Below are 23,693 nucleotides of genomic sequence, written 5' to 3' on the forward strand. Positions count from 1 at the left end.
TCAACCGATAACATGAAACTATCATGGAAATCGGTAGTGATATCTTGTCAGAAAATTATCCAAATGCGATGTGGTCTGGAAGCAAGAAAGATGATCAAGTCTTCAAGTAGAATCCAACTTCACAGGATCCGATGAGCCAAAATTGGGACACACAAAAAGGAAAATTGAAATTGCAAACAGAAAGGAAAATGTTTTTGGTTGATGCAAGATTGCTATGAACCAGGGATTCTCCTGCATCAGACATCCGGGGTTATTGAAAAAGTGAGCCTCTTACTTTGTTGGGTTCAAAGGGAAACCAAGGCAGTCTACCTCTGCCTGAGAAATCCAAGATGAATCTTCAACTGGTTTGTCATTCCACTTCACAAGATATTCCTTATACTCACTTCTTCGGGTACTCTGGTTCCTTCTGGGGCAACCGTTTCTCCAAGTCTACAACAATGTTCTCACTGAATTCTGGTTCATGGTACTCATGAAGATATACAATGTTGAATATAGGTGAAATACTTAGACTATCTGGTAACTCCACTTCATATGCATTTCCAAAACTGAACTTCCTCAAAATTTTGCAAGGTTTAAACTTCTTCATCTACAACTTATTATAAGTTCCAACCGGGAATCTCTCTTTTCTCAAATATACCATCACTTCATCGCCAACTTCAAATTCCTTATGTCTCCTCTTCTCATCTGTCTTCTCCTTATACTTGTTGTTCATGTCTTCCAAATGTTGTTTAACCTGAATATGCAATGTTGCCATGTGATCTACAAAGTCTTCAGCTTCTGAACTTCTCTGATCTTCCCTGCTAATGTCGCTCAACTCTAATATACCTCTAGGATGCACTCTGGTAACAATCTCAAAAGGTGTTCTTCTGGTACTTCTATTCACTGAATTGTTGTAGGCAAACTCTGCTTGTGCAAGAATCAAATCTCAACTTCTAGTTTTATCTCCCACTAAACATCTCAACAAGTTTCCCAAACTCCGGTTAACAACTTTTGTCTATCCATCAGTCTATGGATGAAAAGTAGAACTGAACTTCAAATTTGTCTTCATCTTCTTCCAAAGTGTTCTCCAAAAATAGCCAACAAACTTAGTGTCTCTGTCTGAAACTATGCTCTTAGGTAATCCACGCAATCTCACCACTTCCTTGAAAAATAGGTTTGCTATATGCAATGCATTTGATGTCTTCTTACAAGGTATGAAATGAGCCATCTTCGAGAATATATCCACTACCACAATATAGATGTAGCGTCCTGAAATTGTGACACTTGCAATTTCGACCGCATTTGGGTCTTCACGATGGCGACGCAACACTAAACCTGAATGGAGACCCCGAAACTTGTTCATGACATCAAAAACTACATTTCTCAGCACCCTGGCCTGATCCTCCTTGCACCCTGTTGTCCCGGGAGGTGGGACCAAAGCGCCCAGTGCCCTGGTCCTTCAGGACCAGGGCGCCCAGCGCCCTGGTCCCTAGCCCTATTTTGGGCCCGGTCTCCTATGGGACTTCGGGTCTTTTTGTTTGCAATTTGGAAAATAACATTTCCTGGTCGGCCTAAGGTCGGGAAAATCAGTCTTTCAACCCTAATTGGCAAGTTTATAAACTACATTTCCTCTCCCATTTTGAGGAGGAAGGACATATGTGTACAAGACGTGGGAAACAATATTCAAATATTCAAGCATTCAAGCATTCAAGCATTCCTTCAAGCAATTGATCATTCTAAGTCTCCATTCAAGGCTAGGTGTTGCATTCAAGACAAGGATTCAACCATTGAAGAGGAGATCACATACTACAACATACAAACATACAACATACAACAACATCTATACCTTCGCATATAAGGATACAAACATCCTTACAACAAGGTATTAGTACTTGTTTTACATTACATTTACAAGCATTTCTCATTTCTTGGTTAATTCCAAAACTGGGGTTTGACCTAAGGGAAAACCCCTAATCCCTAACCCCCTAATCGTCTTCACTTTTCTGTGTGTAGGTTGCAGGTACACGGCTGAAATTGAAGATCTGGAATCCTTGTGCAGAGACGAACAGATCCCCCTTCGTTTCGCGGATTTTTCGGAGGACCGTGTGCACGCCGGGCGCCATCGTCCCGTCAACTTTTGCTCAAATTTGCAGGACGGCGTCGTCTCGACATTTTACTGCTAATTCCAGGTCCGCATCTTCATATCATATTCCTATCTCTATTTATAAGCGAATCTTTCTCACTTTCTATGTATTCCTAGCTCAATCTTTCTATCTACATTCTTTACAAAAGAGGGTATCCTTGCTATCATAACCCTTGAAACTCATATAGAATCCAATCTTGCATTGCGTGGGATTGGATCTTGTGGGTTTCAACCCCTCTTTTGAATGTAAAGTCCCTCCTAAGTGAAAACCATCAACCCTAGTGACTCTCCCTTCTCTCTCCTTAGAGTTGGGGAGGGGAGAACGACTAGGGTTCAATTTTTCCGCTTTACATTTTGGTGAACCCGACGTGAACATCCTCATTCTGATTATTCATGGTTAGATCTGAAAGTTTGCTTCCTTAATTACATTTCCATGTTTGATCTTTTGCAAATTTTAGAGGTTAATTGCATAAAAACCCTAAAATTTTCTTTTTAGTAATTAAACTTGTGGAATGTTTAATTGTTAATGCTTGTTTCAAATCTGCCCTTCTATTACAAATTATCAATTCATATTTGTGCTTTAATTTTGAAAATTAAGTGGTTAAGTGTCAAAACCCTAATTTTTGAAACCCTCTTGATTCAACCTTTGTCCGACAATTTCACTGATCAAAACATCTCCAAATCAGCTGTAACTTTGGATTCCGCAATAAAATCACAATATCTTTCATCCCTGAAAATTTGGAAAAAAGTTGTGAGGACCGTGTGCACTGCGAGCGCCATCGTCCCCGACATTTTTTCCGAAATTTCGGGAGCTAGATCTTACTGTATTTTTCTGCTAAAATCCAGAATTTTGGCTGATTTTATCAATTTTAACACCTTCAAAATTACAGTCAAAGTTGGTCTAGCGATTGCTTGGATTGAGGCTTCTAATCATTTAAAAACTGTTGAAATTAGAATTTGTGTCAAAATTGTGTTTCTTACAGTCCTAAATCTGAAAAGTGTGTTAGCATTCATTCGAAATTTCAGTGATTTATTCAAATTTTTGCAATTTGTGACTTTTGAAATTAAGTGCTTAATTACAACAACTTTGGTTTCCGCTTTCAGAATTGAATTTTGCGTGAAATTGAGTCAATTTTCAAATTTCAAAAGCTTGCATTGCTTTTGGTATTCCCTCTAAAATCATAAAATTCAAAATTTCAGTTTCCCTCTCTTTTTCAAAATTCAAATTTTGCATTTTTCGACAATCTTGGTAGGGTTCAATTTTGAGATTGCAACTTTAATTTGGCCTATCTACAGATCGTAAAATCACTCAATTTTTTCAGGTTAGCTGTAAAATCATCATAACTTTCATCCCTGCAAATTTCGAAAAAAGTTGCGAGGACCGTGTGCACTCCGAGTGCCACGGTCCCAGACATTTTTTCCGAAATTTCGGGAGATTGTCCTGATTGTATTTAACAGCTTAAATCTAGAAGATTGGATGGTTTTACTGAAATTTGCTACCTCTAAAATTCAAAATCTTCTCTCTCTCTTTAGTGCATGAGTTTTACAACAATAAGTCCTACTTACACTATTCCCGTTAGACGAAGCCTTAGAATTAAGTCCTTCCAAGGTTTAATTACTGAGGAGATGGAACCTAATTTGAATGGCCTTTTTAACGAGGACATGGGTAATTCCTCTAATCCTCTTAATGATGAAGAAGCTCTCCATGAGGTTTCTGTAGAACAACTTTCAAAATTGGATAACCAATTTGACGATTTTCGACAGTGGATGTCTCAAGAATACCCTGATAGTCAAGCTCTTCCTTTAATTGAGGGTCTAAAACGTATGCTTCAAAGTGATAAGAATGGAATTGATATTTTGCGTGGTATTGCACACATTGTGGATTCAAATGTGATGCCTATGAAAAGTTGTGCCGAAACCTTAGGTTATACACAACCTCCTACTCAAGACAATCATTCTATTCCTTTGACGACTCCTATTGCTAGTATACCTACTTTTACATCAAACATGATGACTACTTCAACACAAGACATTCCTCCTATGATCACCAGTCATGGGGGCAATCCCTCTTCTTCAATCAACCCTCTTCCTTCATTCAATCCAACTTCTTCATTCATTCCTTCAGTGAGTGTTCCTCTTATATCTCCACAAATGAACATGACACAAGGGGGCAATTCATTTAACCATTCCATTCCTCCTTGTAGTGTTCCTCCTTTCCAATCATCTCCTATGACTAACTATCATAGTGTCCCACCACCTTACTCTCTACCTTCTTTCAATAACATAACACCTCCATCACAATCTAACACGTCTAATATGAACCCTTCGACTAAAGCGAGCATTAATAATCTTGCACAAACTGTCTCTTCTTTACAGCAACAAATTGCCTCTATGAATCAATCTAAGTTTAGTGTGCCCACATTTGATGTTGCGAGCCCACTTTCTCTTGACATTGTCCGAGCTATTCCCCCTAAACATGTTGAAATTCCGCATTTGGAGCTTTATAATGGTAAGGGTGATCCTCTAACACATGTTAAGACCTTTCAAACAATATGTACTGATTTTGCTTATGACCAAAGGTTGCTTGCAAAATTGTTTACTAGAACATTAAGAGACAAAGCCCTACAATGGTATTGCTCGTTGCCTTCTTATTCTATTACTTCTTTCGAACAACTTGCAAATGCTTTCATTCAACAATTTCAAAACAATATAAGTCCTAAAGTTACTTTGATTGATTTAATGCATTGTAAACAAGGTGTTAAAGAAAAAGTGACTGATTTCATTGGTAGATATAAGCATTTGTATGCTCAAATTTCTTTTCCAGTGCCTGACAATGATATTCAAAGAATATTTATTTCTAATTTACAAAAAGACATTAGAGAAAAACTCTTGTTTTCTGAGTTTACTTCTTTCCAACAATTGTGCGCAACTCTTCACAATTATCAACTGACTGTGAGTCAAATGGAACAATCACATCCTATGGCTCCGAGTGATAAGGGTGATAGTAGTCAACAACCATTTGGGAAGTTTAAACCGAACAGAGAGTCCATTAAATTCAATGAAAACATCATCAACAACAATGTGAATGCAGCATCAGGTGTGTCTCCTATTTCTAAGTTTTTCAAGAGAGAAAGAAAGTTTACTCCTTTGAATGAATCATTGCATAGTGTTATGAATAAGTTATTGGAACAAAATGTGCTTACTCTTCCTCCTATAAGGCAAATTGATCCTGCAAAGATTAATTCACCCTATTTTGATAACAAATCTTTTTGTCAATTTCATCGTCAACCTGGGCATGATACTGAAAAATGTTTTGCTTTAAAGGGGAAAATTCAAGATTTGATTGATAATAATACTATCTTTGTTTCTGGTGTGAATGATAAAGGCAACACATCTGTAGCTCCTCCTAACCAAAATCTTCAGATTTTTACTGATCCATTGCCTTCTCATACCTCTAATGTGATTGATACTACTGATTCCTCTGTCTCACCTGATGATCTTGTGTCTATGACTCCTAATGTGATTAATTTTGTGGAGTAGCAGAAAATCCCTAAAGAACTTTCCATCACCTTTGATTCTAGTGAAACTATCAGGGCACCTGATGGTCCTTTATATATAGTTGCAAAAGTCAAGAACACACCTTGCCGTGGAGTGCTTATTGATCCTTCTTGCATGGTTAATATCATTACTGAAGAATTTCTTTTTACTTTGCAATTGAATCAAGTGATCTATGACAAAACAGATGTGGTTGTGAAATTATTTGATGCATTTTCTTCTCCTGCAATTGGTTCTATTACATTACCTATTGAGGTCCATAACAAAACCCTTGATGTGGACTTTGCTATCATTCCATCATCCGAACAATCTCGTGTGAAGCTAGGCTATCCTTGGCTATCTTCCATGAAAGCTATTGCTTCTCCTATCCACAAGTGTTTGAAATTTCCCCATAATGGTGAAGTTGTTACTGTCAATCATAGTCTCTTTAAACCAGCTGAAAGAACTTCTAGTGTTCCTATAGATTACTTTTGGCCTAAACAATTCCAATCTCTTCCTCCGCGAAGTGATCATTTTTTCAAATCTTATCAAAAGTGGAAAAAAGATATGATCCTTTCTCTAAGTGAACCTAGAACACCCAAACTTGACATTCCTATCATTCTTCAGAAGGAAGTTCTCCCTTTGAAAGATAAAACCAATGTCTTTCCTCAAGAAGATTCCCAACCCATCCCTATGGATGTGACTATGCCTATATCTAATAAACTTCCTAAGAGTAGACCTATACCTCCTCGTCATGATGGGATTGGTCTCCTTCCTAAACCGAATATTCCTCCCTTATATGGAGCAGTTCCTCCTCCTTCCTCTTATGGAGAGAAGAGACCTTCCTCTTCTCCTATTATTCAACCTAAGAGACCACAACCTAAACACCCAAGTGATAAGGATGAGAACATTCCTCCTCCTCAATCTTCGCAACTTCCTACTAAGACTAGACGAAATCGTTCGGCACGTGAACGCCGACGAAAGCGTCGTCTTAGAGCTCAGGCAGCTACTTTTCAAACTTTGCAATCCCCAAAAACACCTTCAACAAGCATTATTCCATTTTCTCCTCTGCCGACGATTGAGCCGAAATCTCCTAAACATAAGATGCATGATGGTCTTGATCTTGTGCGAGTTAAAGATCCTATTTTTATAAATCTTGATGATGATATAGATGAAAATGTTATTCATGATGAAAATGCTACTTCTCCTGTTCATTCTGATAGTGAATATGAACTTGTTGATATTGATAACCATTTATCTAATGAATTTTCTAAAGCACTTATCCTAGCTCCTAGACAAGAACAATGTGGCTCGGAACATGAACATAGCCCTTGTTTGGATCTTGTGATAGCTCCATCTGCTGTGTTGGATGTTCCTCCTCTAGCGTGTTCCCTACCTTCCCGAAACATTGATCAGCAAGATCGGGGGGTAGATGACGTGCTAGACTAGTTTCATTAGCATAGCAGATTCTCTCCCCCTCTCTTTTGTTACTTCTTCTATATGTTATTCTCATTCTTCTATTTGTTGTCCTTGGTGTTGTCTACTTGAGGACGATGCAAAGCATTGAGATCTCTCGATCTATCTCATGTTGACTCAAAAGACACATGTGTTCCCTTCTTCTAGGTGACCTTCCTTGATTGGGGAATGAAGAACAATTATGCATACATACATATGATATACATGAATTATCATACAGCATACTGACCCCAAGGAAAGCAAAGTCACCTTGTGCTTTGTGTTTTGTGTCTATTATCCTTGGGCTTATCTCACACTTGGGGGCTAAATCCTTGCGATAACGTGCTCCTTTCCTTTCTCATTTCTTATATGTATCACTACCTTAAAGCAATCACCCCCGGTGAGGCGTGTGCGATCGCTTTAACGTAGGGGGGCATACATCCCATACATATCTTTTCAAGATACTTGAAAAAAATTTGACAAATTTAGCTTTGCCTTGAAAATTTTTGATATCTTTCGTGCATGACTCATAGTGAGGGAACCTTACTACTGACAGTCATGGTTCTCCCTCGTGATCTTCCCTTTTACTTTTTCAATCGAAGTCGTAAGATCCTTAGTCCACTGGGGGCTTGGTGTATCTTGCCTCCTTGACGTGGTGAAAGTTTTTCAATGTTGTTTCCTTGTACTTTACCGGAAGTATTGGCGTACGCTTATACTCCCGCTAAAGTGGGGGCTAAATGTAGCGTCCTGAAATTGCGACACTTGCAATTTCGACCGCATTTGGGTCTTCACGATGGCGACGCAACACTAAACCTGAATGGAGACCCCGAAACTTGTTCATGACATCAAAAACTGCATTTCTCAGCACCCTGACCTGATCCTCCTTGCACCCTGCTGTCCCGGGAGGTGGGACCAGGGCGCCCAGCGCCCTGGTCCTTCAGGACCAGGGCGCCTAGCGCCCTGGTCCCTGGCCCTATTTTGGGCCCGGTCTCCTATGGGACTTCGGGTCTTTTTGTTTGCAATTTGGAAAATAACATTTCCTGGTCGGCCTAAGGTCGGGAAAATCAGTCTTTCAACCCTAATTGGCAAGTATATAAACTATATTTCCTCTCCCATTTTGAGGAGGAAGGACATATGTGTACAAGACGTGGGAAACAATATTCAAACATTCAAGCATTCAAGCATTCAAGCATTCAAGCATTCCTTCAAGCAATTGATCATTCTAAGTCTCCATTCAAGGCTAGGTGTTGCATTCAAGACAAGGATTCAACCATTGAAGAGGAGATCACATACTACAACATACAAACATACAACATACAAAAACATCTATACCTTCGCATATAAGGATACAAACATCCTTACAACAAGGTATTAGTACTTGTTTTACATTACATTTACAAGCATTTCTCATTTCTTGGTTAATTCCAAAACCGGGGTTTGACCTAAGGGCAAACCCCTAATCCCTAACCCCCCAATCGTCTTCGCTTTTCTATTTGTGGGTTGCAAGTACGCGACTGAAATTGAAGATCTGGAATCCTTGTGCAGAGACGAACAGATCCCCCTTCATTTTGCGGATTTTTCGGAGGACCGTGTGCACGCCGGGCGCCATCGTCCCGTCAACTTTTGCTCAAATTTGCAGGACAGCGCCGTCTCGACATTTTACTGCTAATTCCAGGTCCGCAGCTTCATATCATATTCCTATCTCTGTTTATAAGCGAATCTTTCTCACTTTCTATGTATTCCTAGCTCAATCTTTCTATCTACATTCTTTACAAAAGAGGGTATCCTTGCTATCACAACCCTTGAAACTCATATAGAATCCAATCTCGCATTGCGTGGGATTGGATCTTGTGGGTTTCAACCCCTCTTTTGAATGTAAAGTCCCTCCTAAGTGAAAACCATCAACCCTAGTGACTCTCCCTTCTCTCTCCTTGGAGTTGGGGAGGGGAGAATGACTAGGGTTCGATTTTTCCGCTTTACAATATAATCATTCCCTCTCGGTGTCTTAAGCAATCCAAGTACAAAAGTCATGCTTATATCCTCCCAAGGTCTTACTGGTACTATCAGAGGCTTATACAATCCCACATTCTGACTATTACCCTTTGCAACTTGACAAACTCTACAAATTTGCACATCTCTTAACATCCTTACGGATCTGGGGCCAAAAGTACTGCTCACTCACTAATATTATTGTTTTGTCAATGCCAAAATGTCCAACTAAACATCCACTATATTTCTCCTTTATTAAATTCTCTCTCATAGAACTCTTAGGTAGGCACAATTGAACTCCTCTTAATAGCATCCCATCCTGAATTAATTAATCCAACCATTTGCTTCTATCTACCATAACCGGTTCTCTACATGCTTTCCAAGGTTCTATAAAATTCAAGTCTTCATCATACAAGGTCTTCAAATATTCAAATCCTAATACTGTCACTCTCATCTCTATCAGCAAATTTCTTCTCCTACTCAATGCATCAGTAACTTTGTCAGAATTCCCACTTCCATGTTTCAATACAAAGATGTAACTTTGCAAGAATTCTACCCATCTCATATGTCTCTGATTCAACTTAATCTAATTGTTCAAATACTGCAAAGCTTAATTATTAGTATACAACACACACTCCTTAGGCAACAAGTAATGTCTCCACTTCTTCAAGGCTTGAACTATGGCATAAAACTTCTGATCATACACTGAATATCTCCTTTGGGCATCATTAAATTTCTCACTGAAATAGGCTACTACTCTTCCTTCTTGACTCAAGACTGCTCCTATTGTTGTTCCACTTGCATCACAATCCACTTGAAATACTTTATTGAAATCCGATAAAGCTAACATAGGTTGCTCAATCACTTTCTGTTTCAACAGTTCAAAACTTTTTTTTGCTCTGGTGGTCCACTTGAATTCCTTCCCATCTCCTCTCATGGTCTCAGTCATAGGGTTACAAACTAAACTAAAATTTCTGATAAACTTTCGATAAAAACTAGCCAATCCATGAAATGATCTTACCTCTCTAATGCTTTCTGGTGTAGGCCATTCAACAATTGCTTTCACTTTCTCAGGGTCCATCTTTAAACCATCCTCAGATATCACAAATCCAAAATAGACTAACTCATCCTTCATGAAAGTACACTTCATGATATTGATCAGCAACTTCTCTTCTCTCAACTTCTGCAAAACTTATCTTAACTGCAACAAATGCTCCTCTTTTGTCTTACTAAAAATCAGAATGTCATCCAAATACACAATAACAAACTTACCCAAAAATTTCTTCAATACCTCATTCATCAGCCTCATGAAAGTACTCGGTGCATTAGTCAATCCAAAATGCATCACCAACCATTCATATAGTCTTTCATTTGTCTTAAATGTTGTCTTCCACTAATCACCTTCTTTGATCCTGATCTGATGATATCCACTCTTCAAAACTATCTTTGTAAAGTATCTGGCTCTACTCAAATAGTCCATTATGTCATCCATCCTAGGCAAAGGAAACCAGTATTTCACTGTGATTTTGTTTATTGCTCTGTAATCGATACACATTATCCACTCTCCATTCTTCTAAGGTGCTAAAAATGGTTGGTACTGCACAAACGCTCAGACTCTCCCTGATCAAACCTTTCTTCAACAACTCCTACACTTGTTTATTTAGTTCTTCATTTTCTGTCGGTGTCAACCGGTGTGCAACTTTGTTAGGTAAACTAGCTCCGAGAACCAAGTCCATGCAATGATTAATACTTTGCACAGGTGGCAATCCATTAGGTACATTATCTGAAATGATGTCCTCATATTCTGTCAGCAAATCTCTTATCTCTTCCAAGTGTTCTCCTTACAGTTCCAGTCTCTTAGTCTTCTTAGGAATTAAGGCAAAACACACATTCTCATGTCTCAGTCCATCCCTGAATTTCCTTCCATCTACTAAACAGATTCTAGCATTCGTACAGACTTCATTCTTCAAATATTCCTCCAAAGGCAACAAGGTTTGCTTCATCCCATTGGCCACAATGATGTATGTATTCTTCCTCCCATCATGTACTGCATGTCTATCAAACTGTTGAGGTCTACCCAACAAAAGATAACAAATATCCATAGGCATAATATCACACAAGACTTCATCATGATAATTCTCACTTTTAAATTTCATCAAACATTGTTCACTTACTAACAACTTATGTTCATCCTGAATCCATCCTATCTGATAAGGCTTAGGGTGTTTCAATCTCTCCAATTTCAACTTATTCACCATCTCTTCTCAAAAAAGATTATCTGAACTGCCACTATCAATAACAACTTTACAACACTTACCAGATACCTTACATCTGGTCTTGAACAGATTCCTCCTCTACAAGGGCTCTTCATCTCCTTCAGTATGACACAAAGCTCTCCTCATCATCAACAGTTCTCCATCTTCCGATTTATTGTCTGATCTGGTTGGGTTTTCTTCCACCACTATTGCGCTTTTGGTAGTTTTTGTCTTCTTACACTCGAATGCACGATGTCCTTCTCCTCCATGCTTATAGCAAGTTCCTCTAAATGTCCTCTTGTCCTGTCTTCCAAAGTTCTCATTCTGGTAACCATCTAGTTCTCTCATCCGGTAGAAATTTCTATCATCCTTCCGGTATGAATTACCTTTTTTGCTCACTTCCTTGTCCTTTTTCTGATCTGTACTAGTTCCTCTTCCTCTGGTATATCTTCTTCCTCCTTGAAATCTTCCTCTGGTAAACCTTCCACCTCTACCTCTTTGTCTTTGTTCATGTCTTTTGATTAACTTCTCTTCCGCCTTTAGGGCATACCGGTAAGCCTCTTCAACACTCTCCAATTTGATCAAACTCAATTCATCTTGTATAGACATCCGCAATCCATTCAAATATCTTGCAACTTGTTCAACTTCATCATCAACATGTCTGGATCTGATGTTCAACTTGTAAAATGCTTCGGTGTACTCCTTCACACTAGATTCCTTCTGTCTCAAATTCTGCAACTTTCGGAACAAACCCACTTGATAATTCATCGGCACAAACTTTGATTTCAACTTAGCAATCATCCAATCCCATGTCTTAATCTTCTCTTTACCTCTTCTTTGTCTATCAACTTGCAAATGCTCCCACCAAAGAGATGCATGACCTTTCAACTGGGTACAGGCATATTTTACCTTCCTCTCTTTTGCAGTGTTATCAAAATCAAAATACTTCTCCATCTTCGAGATCTAATCCATCAATTCATCTAAATCCAACTTCTCATCATACTCTGGTGGGATAAAATAAGGTTTAGTATTCTCCCTACTCAAAACCCTCAAAAACCTTTCCTCATCTGGATCAACCGCCGATAGGTTTGTTTGTTCTTCTGGGGCTTCTTCTCCTTCATCTTCACTTACATCTTCAATATGTCAACCTCTTCTCTGGGGTGTCTCCACGGCTTCTAACTGGGCTGCTATTCCCTGCAACATCTCCATCACAACAGGGTCTGCATTCCAACGTGCTCCACCATTCCTAGCTCCTATTCGCACCATCATTCACGCTAGTCCTCTGCGGCTGTAGGTCGGATCCGCAATCTGCCGCCCTACTACAACAACAACAACAAAAAAAAAAATTAGGACAGGCGACCTCTGGAACGAAACTTCGCTCTGATACCACTTGAAGCAGTCACCAGTGAGGAGGGACCTCAAAGAGATCAATTCAGACCGGTCAGCAAGAGTAAACACAATGGAAACACAAAGATATGATGGAGGCAATGCAGAAGAGATTATTTTACTGCATGAAATTTGATTACATCCAACCGATAACAACCGAGTTACAACATACTAACTCACAAGCCTAGTAGAATAGGTCACAATCGAGACCTTGAATCTTAAGATCTAACTTCTACGCACAGTCTAGCTACTTGATTCTCTAATTGATTGCATTCCAATGCGTAATTACAAATATATATCAATCCAAAGAATCCAGTCGACCCAAAAGGGATCAAAACCCAAAGAACAAGACCTAACATGTAAAATAACAAGGTCGGCCTCCGCCAAGAGATTCCTCCGGAAAATCCAAAGGATGGAACGTAGATCACAGGAAAAGGTCGGCCACACGCCAAGAAACATCGAAATCAACACCCAAGGCTTTGCAAGCTTTGGAAGGGGTTCCGGTATATCACCAAAATATGTCCAAGCAATCGTTAACAAAAGATTGTCAACCGGTAATAGAAAACTGTCATGGAAACAGGTAGTGATATCTTGCCAAAAAATGATCCAAATGCGATGTGGTCTAAAAGCAAGAAAGATGATCAAGTCTTCAAGTAGAATCCAACTCCACAAGATCCAGTGAGCCAAAAATGGGGCACTTAGAAAGGAAAACCGAAACTGCAAACAGAAAGGAAAATGTTTTTGGTTGATGCAAGATTGCTATGAACCGAGGATGCTCCTACATCAGATTGATATGATCTAGTTTCGTGATAAAGGATTTGATATATCCTAATAAGAAACTGAAAGTGATGTCGATTTCGCACTTGATATGGTTGAATCAATAACTTGTTGAGTGCTTATGCTTATGAAAACCTTTGGAAGAAACCTATTTGGTTGATAACCTGATTGTTTGACTAGTTTGAAGATTTGTGATAATTGAAGACGAACCTCCTCGAAAAACGGTATCTAAAAGTGATGCTGAAATTTTGGTCTGATATGTGGAAATGTTCACTGTTGCAGATGCGGGAAAATGGATGCGCTAACCTATTGATCAAAGGCGTTGTTTTGCACAACAAATGCATTGCTCTGTTGAACAAAAGTGTTGTACTGCGTAGTAAAAGCATGAACCTAATGTGCAAAAGCGTTGTTTCAATTGCAAAAGCGTTGTTCTGTTGAGTAAATGTGTGACCCTGAAGGTCAAAAGCGTTGTTTTGTTGAGTAAATGCACGATCCTAAAGGTCAAAAGTGTTGCACTGTTACTCAAAAGCGTTGTTCTGTGTTGCAAAAGCATTGTTGTGTGTTGTAAAAGCGTTGTTCTACGTTACACAAGCGTGATTTTCACTATATCAAATGAATTTCTAAGTTTTCCAACAAGTTGTCGTATTTTTTACTCATTTCAAAATAATGATTTTTTAAGTTTTTTACCATTTTGAGAATGTTTTGCAAACACAAAAGACAGAATGTTTAGAAATCAAAGTGCACAAACAAGCACAACTCCTATGGTAGGCCAAGACAATAATTGTTGAATCTCACATGGGGTTACCCCCGAGGCTACGCTATTCAAAGCGGATATTTAGGTGCTTGACCCCACTGGCTCCACCCTCAGTACTCACTTCTCCGGGGTAGCCAAGCACCAGTTTCCATCAAAACTCTCCATGGCAAACTACATATCTCTACTAAGAACCGTATGTGTGTGAGCCGCTTTAGAGGTCTGACCTCCTACGCCAACAATTAGAAGGATTTTTGGTAACTATACAAAGGATTTTTAGTAAGGGCTTACGGTCATGTGGCCATACATACGACACTTTATACTCTGTAAATACAGAAGGTTCCCAGCCTATAAAGGTTGCGCTCCATAGGGTTTATGAGGAAACATAGTGTCGGTATGAACTAATTAGCACATGTTGTCCATGACTTTCATCATAGACACGATTTATTTAGAGTGGATCGGAAGGACTCGGTATTAGCTCGTTTCCACTCGGGTCATTCCCCTCTCATTGGCCCCCTCAAGGCAGCTCGGGAAGGCAAGCCCTCTAAAGGTAAAATATGAAATAAAAGTAGGTCTGGCTTTCTAATCACCGTATCAGGGTGAGAGCATACTCACCTACTACTTTCAAACAAGCACAGTAGACAATAGTTATTTTACCCTTTAGATTACCTATGTGCAACTACCTTACTGAAAACACATGATGCAAGTTGCATGTTGTTCATTAGCCCCTTAGTTAAACTAAGTGAAACATGTATGATTTTTTACTTCCCAAAAAAACTCCTAGTTAAACTAAGTGAGAAAATGCATTAAAGTTGCTGAAAATAAAACTTGCATGCACAAACAAGTCAGTAATTTGCAAAAATCAGTCTTGGACGATCAAACCTGCAAAGATATGTTAGATGTCAGATTGTAAAATTTCTATTTTTTGCAAACAAAGAGTTTGAAAATGCTAAAACGACAAAAACGATATCCTAGAAAGCAAAAAACGCTAACCTACAAAACAAAAGCGTTACCCTGTGCAACAAAAGCGCTAAATTGCGTAATGGATTCGTGATGTCTCAAGCAAAAGCACTAACCTAAGAAACAAAAATGCTGACATGTAAGACAAAAGCGCTAACCTATGCAATGAAAACGATAACCTATAAAGCAAAAGCGCTAAACTGAGAGCCAAAAGTGCTAACCTAAGATGTAAAAGCACTACCTTATTTCACACGGGCGTGAAAAAGGTTTACAAAAGCGTTAATTCATTGTATTAGCGAGAATTAAACATGCTATTAGAAAAAATGAAGTGCAAGGCCTCAACCCCATGGTGGGCGCCAAAAATGCATCAACTTAAGTTTCACCTCAGAGAAATTACCTGCAAACTCATTAATCTATCATGCAAATATAACTCAAGCTTCAACCAATGAAACAACATGAAATAAAAACAAAACAAAAAAGATTATACCTTCATGATTTATGTCTCATTATGTCTTAACCCCATTGTTTTTTATTGCAGATGATTTTGCTCTCAAACAAGCACTAATAGCTTCCAAGATGGCAAGTGTGGAATGGATTGATAGATAATATGATATGCAAAAATTAATACTATGATAATGATTTATGCTAAATTGTTTTAAAACTCTAAAAAATGTTAAACAAATGAACTCACAGATGCAAAGATAGAGACTCCTGGTTGACTATAAGATTAGCTATTAGTTTTAAAAATGGCTTAGGAGACCTCTATTTATAGATTTTTTAGTGCATAAGCTTATGTGACAAAGATCAGCAATCATGATTAAATCTTGCAATTTGGATGGCTATGAGCAAGAGGTTGAGATGTGAAAGATAAAGATGGAAGATATTCTTCCTACACCTACAAGATGGAGGAAAAAGTGGAAGGAAAAGACAAGTGTCAGAAGGTTCACCTTGACTAAGGAAACGATTTGAGAGAATATAGGATAATTGGAAAAGATTTAGGGATGATGACAAGTGGTCTCAACTCCCTCCAGAGATGTAGAAAAGTTGAAGAGAATATAGGGAAGTTGAGAAATGTGCGTACATACACATTATTTGATTTATTATTTGAAAGTTGGAGATAAATGATGTCTGATATTAAAAATATTAATATCTTCAGCCACATGATTGATGAGTTGGCAAAAGAAGAAGAAGAAGAAGAAGAAATGGTGTAGAGATGAAGGTGAGTTGGAAAAGGAAGATTAAATAATTTAAAAATTATTTGATTGATGATACTATAGAATAGTGGATAAAAGTATAATTAAATATTAGATATTTAATTAATTGAGTTAGAAGAAAGCGATATAATGAATTAATTAATAAAATGTTTCAATTAAATTAATTAATAGACAAATATGAAATGAACTAAATAAATTAATCTTTTCAAACTAACTATTTAATAGAAAAATAATTATACAATGGCCTAAATTAATGACCTTGGTAAAAATTAGGTGTGTTTGGTTCCCTCCGTAAACTTAGATACAATCATTCTTATCTCCCACATGGTATAAAGTCAAGGACTTAAAAAACAAACATGAGAAACAATCATCCTAACTTCCCACATGAAATGAAGTCGAGTACAATCATCATAACACACATCCAGATACAAATGCCTTAATGAACTCGGTTGGCAAAAATAAACTGTGCTCGGTTCAATCAAAAGCTCGCTTCTAATAATCATCATAACTTATTTATTCACATTGGGCTGAAGATTCCAGCTCCAACTAAATTTGCTCTTGGGCTCCCATTGGATGACCAAACTTGCTCTTGGGCTACCAATGGTGGATGATCAAACTTGCAAGTGGGTCCAAACTTACAGATGCCATACCGAGCATAAAATGGGCATGCTGGTTGATCCTATTTAAAACCAAAAAAGTTAAAAAGTAAATAAGAAGCAGAAAATTGAAGATAAGAAATAAAATGCAAAACATCTTACACGGATAAGTACAGCAACGGATTCTACTTGTTAGATACAAATTGCCTTCAAATAATTAATATGCGCTTATAATGATACAGTTGAAAACTTACAGGCCTCAGAGGAAGTCCCATCGGACTAAGCATGCATGCTGGTGAATGTGCAATCCTTTCCTTAGGATGGTGACATCTGCAGGTAGTTCCTAACTTACAGTCCCCTGTTTTCTTGTAATATTGGCAATCTGGTTGGCCAGGTCTTTCTGGGAACGCTTCCCTCTGTCCAACAGAATGCTGAACTCCTGCCTGTACAAACTGAGAAACAACACCTCTCATTCTGCTAGCAGGTGACTCTATCTGTGTTCAGTTATATGAATTTGCTGTTCCTATGGCTGCTTGTCGTTCTGGAGAGGGCAAGGGACTTACAGTACCCTGATGAAAAAAATGTGAAAGTCATAAAAATTTATGACATTTTGTACCAAAACACAACTTCTTGATAAATAACTTTTAAAGTCAAACCAATAATATCCAATTTTAACTTCATTCTTGCAGTGCTCTTTTCAAGATCGAGTTAGCCTCCACATAAGACTCCCACAATGTCAGCAAAAATACCACCATTATATAATTGAACTTGCATATGATCTTGAAGCAACACAAATTCAATTCTGCAAAATTGGTTTGAAATAACCAATATGGCAATTTAAAAGAGGTGTACAAGCAGCCAGGAAATTGAATTTTAAATAAAAAGTTTGAGCTGTGAGGCTATAACAATATGTGTCACAACATCTGTAACCATCTGAAAAGTGAAAACGACTAATATGCATACAAAAATGATATAGCACAAATTGAACTAGTCGACTTTTTTCAAAAGAATATCTACAAAATACAAAGTTGTAATAGAAAATAGATAAATCGTGTGACTACCATGGGTGCGAGAATTGATTAAACCTGTTTTAAAATTACTAACGTATCTCATCTACCATATCATACCAAAAGGAAGACAGCCGGAGTAGAAAAATGGAAGTCAGTACGTACACAACGCTTATTTTAGGAGAGAAGGAAGCTGAGAGAAGACAGTAATATTCTACAATCATCTGCTTGCAAAATGGAAAGGGGTAAAAAAAGCTAAGGGTTTTGGACAGAATATTTATTTCCTATAAAACTAACTAAAAACCTTATAATAGAATTAAATAACCCTTAATTGTATGTTGCAAGCCTTTACATCCATAGGAATAAAATAGAATTTTTTTGAGATGATGTAAGAAGACCCACCCTTCCTGCGAATGTAAACTGACTAGGCATATACATATAAAAAGTATAATCATTTATATCCAAGTTTCCCTATATGTGTTCCAATTGGCAGCCACCCTAACTGATATGGTAATATGTCTTTACAGAAGTTTTAAAGAGTGGCTTAGTTGCCAGAGTCGAATTAGCAAAAATTAAACAAACACCAAAATCATGATTGTAAACATTTACCAACCTTACTAATAATATTGAGGAAATACAAAACAAAAATAATTAGGTGCAGTGTCTTTTTGCATGTAGAGCCTTGTTTCAATGACATTATCATGAGATTCAGTATTCAGAAATATCATATAACATAGATAGACATTGTTGCAAATATGTTTGATGCAAATCACAGAAGAGGGTTGTCATTGAATGAATGTGAAACCGCTTGTAGAGTTTATCAGTGCAGACAATCTTGCAATGAAGCAATCCATAGGCATAAGCATACACAACAATGCATAATACTTTTGGAATATAATAAATTAAACCCCTTCATAATTGGTCACGATGTCCATTATGGAATGCTCTTTAAGAATTCATGCATTTCTCACATGCAAGCTTTTTCAAGAGCACGCCTATAATACATTAAATAAGCTCACAAAAGTGTCAAAAAAGCCTGCACTTACAAAGGGCAGGTATGGCAAATTGTGGCAAACTCCAAAGAAGGCTTTCTCTGCCAAAATCTTTATCCATTATGGCTTCACCAGAATGGAAAGATTTATTGCGCTTGGCCTTCCGGCCTCCAAACATGTCTATAGAAGTCCCAAAGTGTCCCTTTATCGGTTATCCATAACAGACCCAACAATGAAGCTACCAAGAAAGCAAAAGTTGCCATCAAAGTTTTATGTACATGCTATGAGAGAATAATTTAGTTAGGCACTGGTAATAATACATAGGGGAAAATTTCTTTTAAATGAAATAAGATTCTCATTGGAAAACAAGGGCCTATGACGCATTTCATAAGATTCTATGACAACTATTGACAGAATCTTTGTTATTTTGGTCCCTAGAAGCCCATGCATGGATGATTCCTTATGACAGTTGTAAGAGCATCTATAAGAAGTCATTATGAGCTACAAAATGATGATTACAAGGTGGGAGGCATTGGGCTTTCAATCTTGGACGCCATTCTTCATGGTTACATTATTTTCTTATAAAAAACAAGTGCTGGGAGTGGAGTTTTATCAAGAGTTTTGTTCAAGTTGTTTTGCAAGGTTGTGCTATTGGGTTGAAGGCTTGGAAGGAGTCACCTATTTGTTGATAATATAAAATATTCATCGCTTTTTTGGTGGATTTTTTTTTCAAAAGGGTTTCTTCATGTTAAACATTGTGTTGTGTGTTTAGTTTTATTTTCAATTTCTTCATTGATGTAGCTAATGTAATCTCCATTTGGTAAACATTGTTAAATTTGATTTACAATTGATTCAAGCTTCCTATATTGTTATTCACCTCTTTTTTTCTAACATATGTCTCATGATTTTCTTCTTCAATTTTTTAATACACTTTACTTTCGAATTGTTCTAGGTCAAACAAACTTGAGCTGAAGCCAAAATCATCTCTCTCGTCAAGAATAATCCTTTCCCTTGATTTTGTTGGGACTTCATCATGGTACACATCTAGGATAAGTGGTTTCCACTTAATTTCTCAAGTCTCATATTAAGGAGATGCATGTGCTCAATACTAATTATTGATTTGAAAGCAACCACATCCACAAAATTAGCATTCTCATTTTCAACCATCCTTCTTTCAGCCTTCCCTTTTGTAACAAGTTCTTCATATGGTCTGTCAAATAACTTTCCAATGGTGTCATCATGGGATTCAAATCCTTCAAAGAGATTATTTTGGAGATCCGAGATACAAACCTCTTGAAATAAACTTTTTATCTTCAGAAGAGGAAAAAATTTTAAGTCCATTCTCAATATCAAGCTCTTCTTTATTCTTCTACTCTATAGACAATTTCTTTCTCAACCTCAATTAGAAAATAAGGTTTCATTTTATCTTCACATTGATTGAAAATCCTTTTAACCAAACTCTGTGTAGTTGTAGAAGGATTTTGTTCGCCTCAATCCAACCAACAAAGTAGATAAGAGTGATTTTTGTTGACAACCATAAAAAGTTGAAACATTTCGAATAAGATCCACATGATCAAGATCTAAAATAATAACACAAGATCTGATTTTTGCAAAAATATCGAATATTTTTACCCTCTTAACAAAAGAAGGATAGCTTGTATCAGCCAAACTTCAAAAACTTCCCATAATCAGCTGAAACACCTCCTTCATAATATTGTTGTGATAAAGAACCTGACGAGCTATTATTCTCATAATCTTATTGACACGAGAAGCAATTGTGAGTCTTACCTCTTTCTCTAGATGTCGCATGAGTGTAGGCTTAACCAATAAATTCATTGATGGAATCATAGCATATTGCAACCTCTTAGAATCTTGTTGATCTGTCGTGAATATGTAAATTTTCACTTCTTTCAATTGTGCAAACGTATATGAGGCCATGATTCATAATCTTTGTCAAAACCTTGAATGACGAATCCCTATTGAAACTGAATGCCACAAAAATTTGATATATAACTATCGAAACACTGATCCATTGAATTTGATATGCAATTAACATTCACTACCTAATAGACTAACAAGAAAACCAGCTTTGATACCATTATAACATCAACCCTCAATATTTTTGGTTTTTTTTTAATAATGTGAAGCTTCACATAGACACACAATAATTAAATCCTTGCTATCTAAATAAGAACCATAACAATAGAGAGTGTTGGTACAATAACATCCTAGTAAAATTATTTCAAATGTCCCAATTCACTAGATCAACACTCGACATGCAAAAAGCAATGGAATACCTTGAGATTATGAGCTGTCCATTGCTCAACATAGGTCTAGAAATCTTAGCTCTGAGCTGATATAAATGTTGTAGCAATACTAATATGGCAGATGGTACTATAGCGTCTATTATATTGTTGTTGCTTCTCATAACAACTATGAGAACCCCTTCAAACCCCCTTCCAATCAGCAAAGCACACCTTACCAAGGTTGGCAAACACCGTCAAACACACCCAGCTCCATTGAACTGCATTGCAGGTCTAAGAGATAGTGAACAAGACTATAACAGCAGTATTAACTCCTCAAATACTCATCAATCTTGCACAGAACTTTGCCAATGAACCCTCAACAACTCCACACACGCCTAACACTCATAAGGACTCCAAACGATAGAGATATTGATACCTACAAGTCTTTAATGGAACAGATTTAAAATGGATGAGAAACATGTTGCAGGTAAATCAATTTGGTTAATTTCTGAGGTTCGGGTTTGTCGGCATGCATTCCTAGAGGACTAGTCTCCCTTCAACTCGCTCCTTCTTGACTCCAATTTGACAGTAAGTAAGACCAAGGTAATACAAATTGGACGCTAAAAAAAAAAAAACTACTAAAACAAAACAATGAAGTTAATCACCCAACAACTCATTCCTCACCCAGCACACCCAATGTAGTCAATAACAGAACTTTCGTGCACTCCAAATGCATCATCACCCCATAAATATAGTTACAGGTCTGAGATAAAGTGTTGCAGCAAAGCACAAACAGATACATGGGACTATATGATCCCTTGAACAACAAGTTACAACCCAAAAACGGTATCAAATTTGTTGTGAATATCTTCCACCAATAATTGTGCCTAACAAGATAAAAAGACTCTAAAGAGTGAGCAACTTACTCCCAGAATGGTACAACCTGGAGGGTACAGATGTATGATCCTTCCAATTTCACTTCAAATATTCAATAACCCACACCAAATCCATCCAAGCAACATTTCCAAGTCTACGCACCACAAAACATAGTAGAAATCGCGCCAAAAAGGTAGCAGCTATGATGCAACTTCTTTTGTAACGTTTCCCAGCAAAACAAGAGTGATACGATCAGTTAGGGCAAACACCAAACCCTCAAAACTGTATGACCAACAAATAGGAAACTCCTAATCACCTCAAAGTCATCAACAATCTCTGCAAAATAATAAACAATAAAACTCTGAAATATCTACAAACTCAAAACAAATCAAATACCTTCATATGAAAACTCAAAAATTGAAACTCTGATGAAGAACAATGTTGATTGCTGAATAAAACCACTCCAACTAGCTAGGAAATATCTCTCAAATCTGAAATCAAGAATCGAATCGGGGTTTTTAGCTAAGAATTACCTCTCAAATCTGTCTTCAAAAAATCATGGACGAACACACGTGTTCAATCCAGCATAAAGAGGTTTTCAACATACGCACAAATGAGCCCCAACACCTTGAATTTGCAATTTGAAAATTATTATTATTTATTTTCCGTCAAAAATGACATTTTTGAAATAATAATAACAAATGCCACCTAGTGGCGAACTTGCCGTAAGTAGAAGTAATAAATATAATATATTATAGTAGAAGTAACAAGTATAGTGGGTTTTTGGTTCAAATTTCTTAAATATAAAAAATAAAATAAAAATCATTAAATTCTACATCTATTAATTCATTTTAAATGATGTTATGAATTTCATAATATAATAATTTAATATAAGTTTTAAATTAAATAGAAAATAAAATTATTTTAAAAAATATTTTTTGATTTTTAAAAATAATATAAAAAATTATAATAATAAAATAATTCTCATTGATTTTAAAAATTATCAATATATCACAACTAATTTTTAAATAAAGTAAATGTCAAAGTTTTGTTTTATTTCTATAAAATTCATATATATGAAAATAAAATAAAAATAATTAAATTTTACATCCATTAATTCAATTTAAATGATATTATAAATTTTACAATATAATAATTTAATATGTCTTTAATTAAATAGAAAATAAAACTACTTTAAAAAATAATTTATGACTTTTTAAAAAAAATATTAAAATTATAATAATAAAATAATTCTTATTGATTTTAAAAATTATAAATATATTACAATTATTTTTTAATATAAAGTAAAAATCACGTTGAGTGGCTAAAAAGACAATAATTTTATGATATAGTGTATCATAGTGAATCCCTTGTATAAGAGACAAAATGATTTTGCCCTATCAAATAGTCATTAAATATTTTATTTTTTTCATTTAAAAAGTTAAAAAATATGCATATATATTAGAAAAAAACTTAAATTTGATAGTAAAAAAAAATATACTAGATTGTAATTGGTTTAAAGAAAAAAATTTA

At 36.6% G+C, this 23,693-nt stretch overlaps 1 protein-coding gene across 4 annotated transcripts; it reads right to left on the bottom strand.

Moving 5' to 3' along the window:
- Positions 1-16,626: 16,626 nt before the first annotated feature.
- Positions 16,627-22,859, bottom strand: LOC131066369 (zinc finger CCCH domain-containing protein ZFN-like). 4 transcript variants are annotated; one of them, XM_058001120.2, is made up of 3 exons: positions 22,694-22,807; positions 17,294-17,608; positions 16,627-17,122 (listed from the first exon to the last, which is right to left on the bottom strand). In XM_058001120.2, exons 2-3 carry the CDS (start codon positions 17,510-17,512, stop codon positions 16,961-16,963), a joined length of 381 nt encoding a protein of 126 aa, XP_057857103.2. In that variant the 5' UTR covers positions 17,513-17,608; positions 22,694-22,807; the 3' UTR covers positions 16,627-16,960. The 4 variants fall into 4 exon arrangements, 3 of the variants coding, with proteins under 3 accessions (XP_057857103.2, XP_057857101.2, XP_057857102.2); XM_058001118.2 differs by lacking the exon at positions 22,694-22,807 and adding an exon at positions 22,557-22,687; XM_058001119.2 differs by lacking the exon at positions 22,694-22,807 and adding an exon at positions 22,211-22,374.
- Positions 22,860-23,693: the final 834 nt, after the last annotated feature.

Source organism: Cryptomeria japonica, chromosome 3, assembly GCF_030272615.1.
Source record: "Cryptomeria japonica chromosome 3, Sugi_1.0, whole genome shotgun sequence".
NCBI classification, from domain to species: domain Eukaryota; kingdom Viridiplantae; phylum Streptophyta; class Pinopsida; order Cupressales; family Cupressaceae; genus Cryptomeria; species Cryptomeria japonica.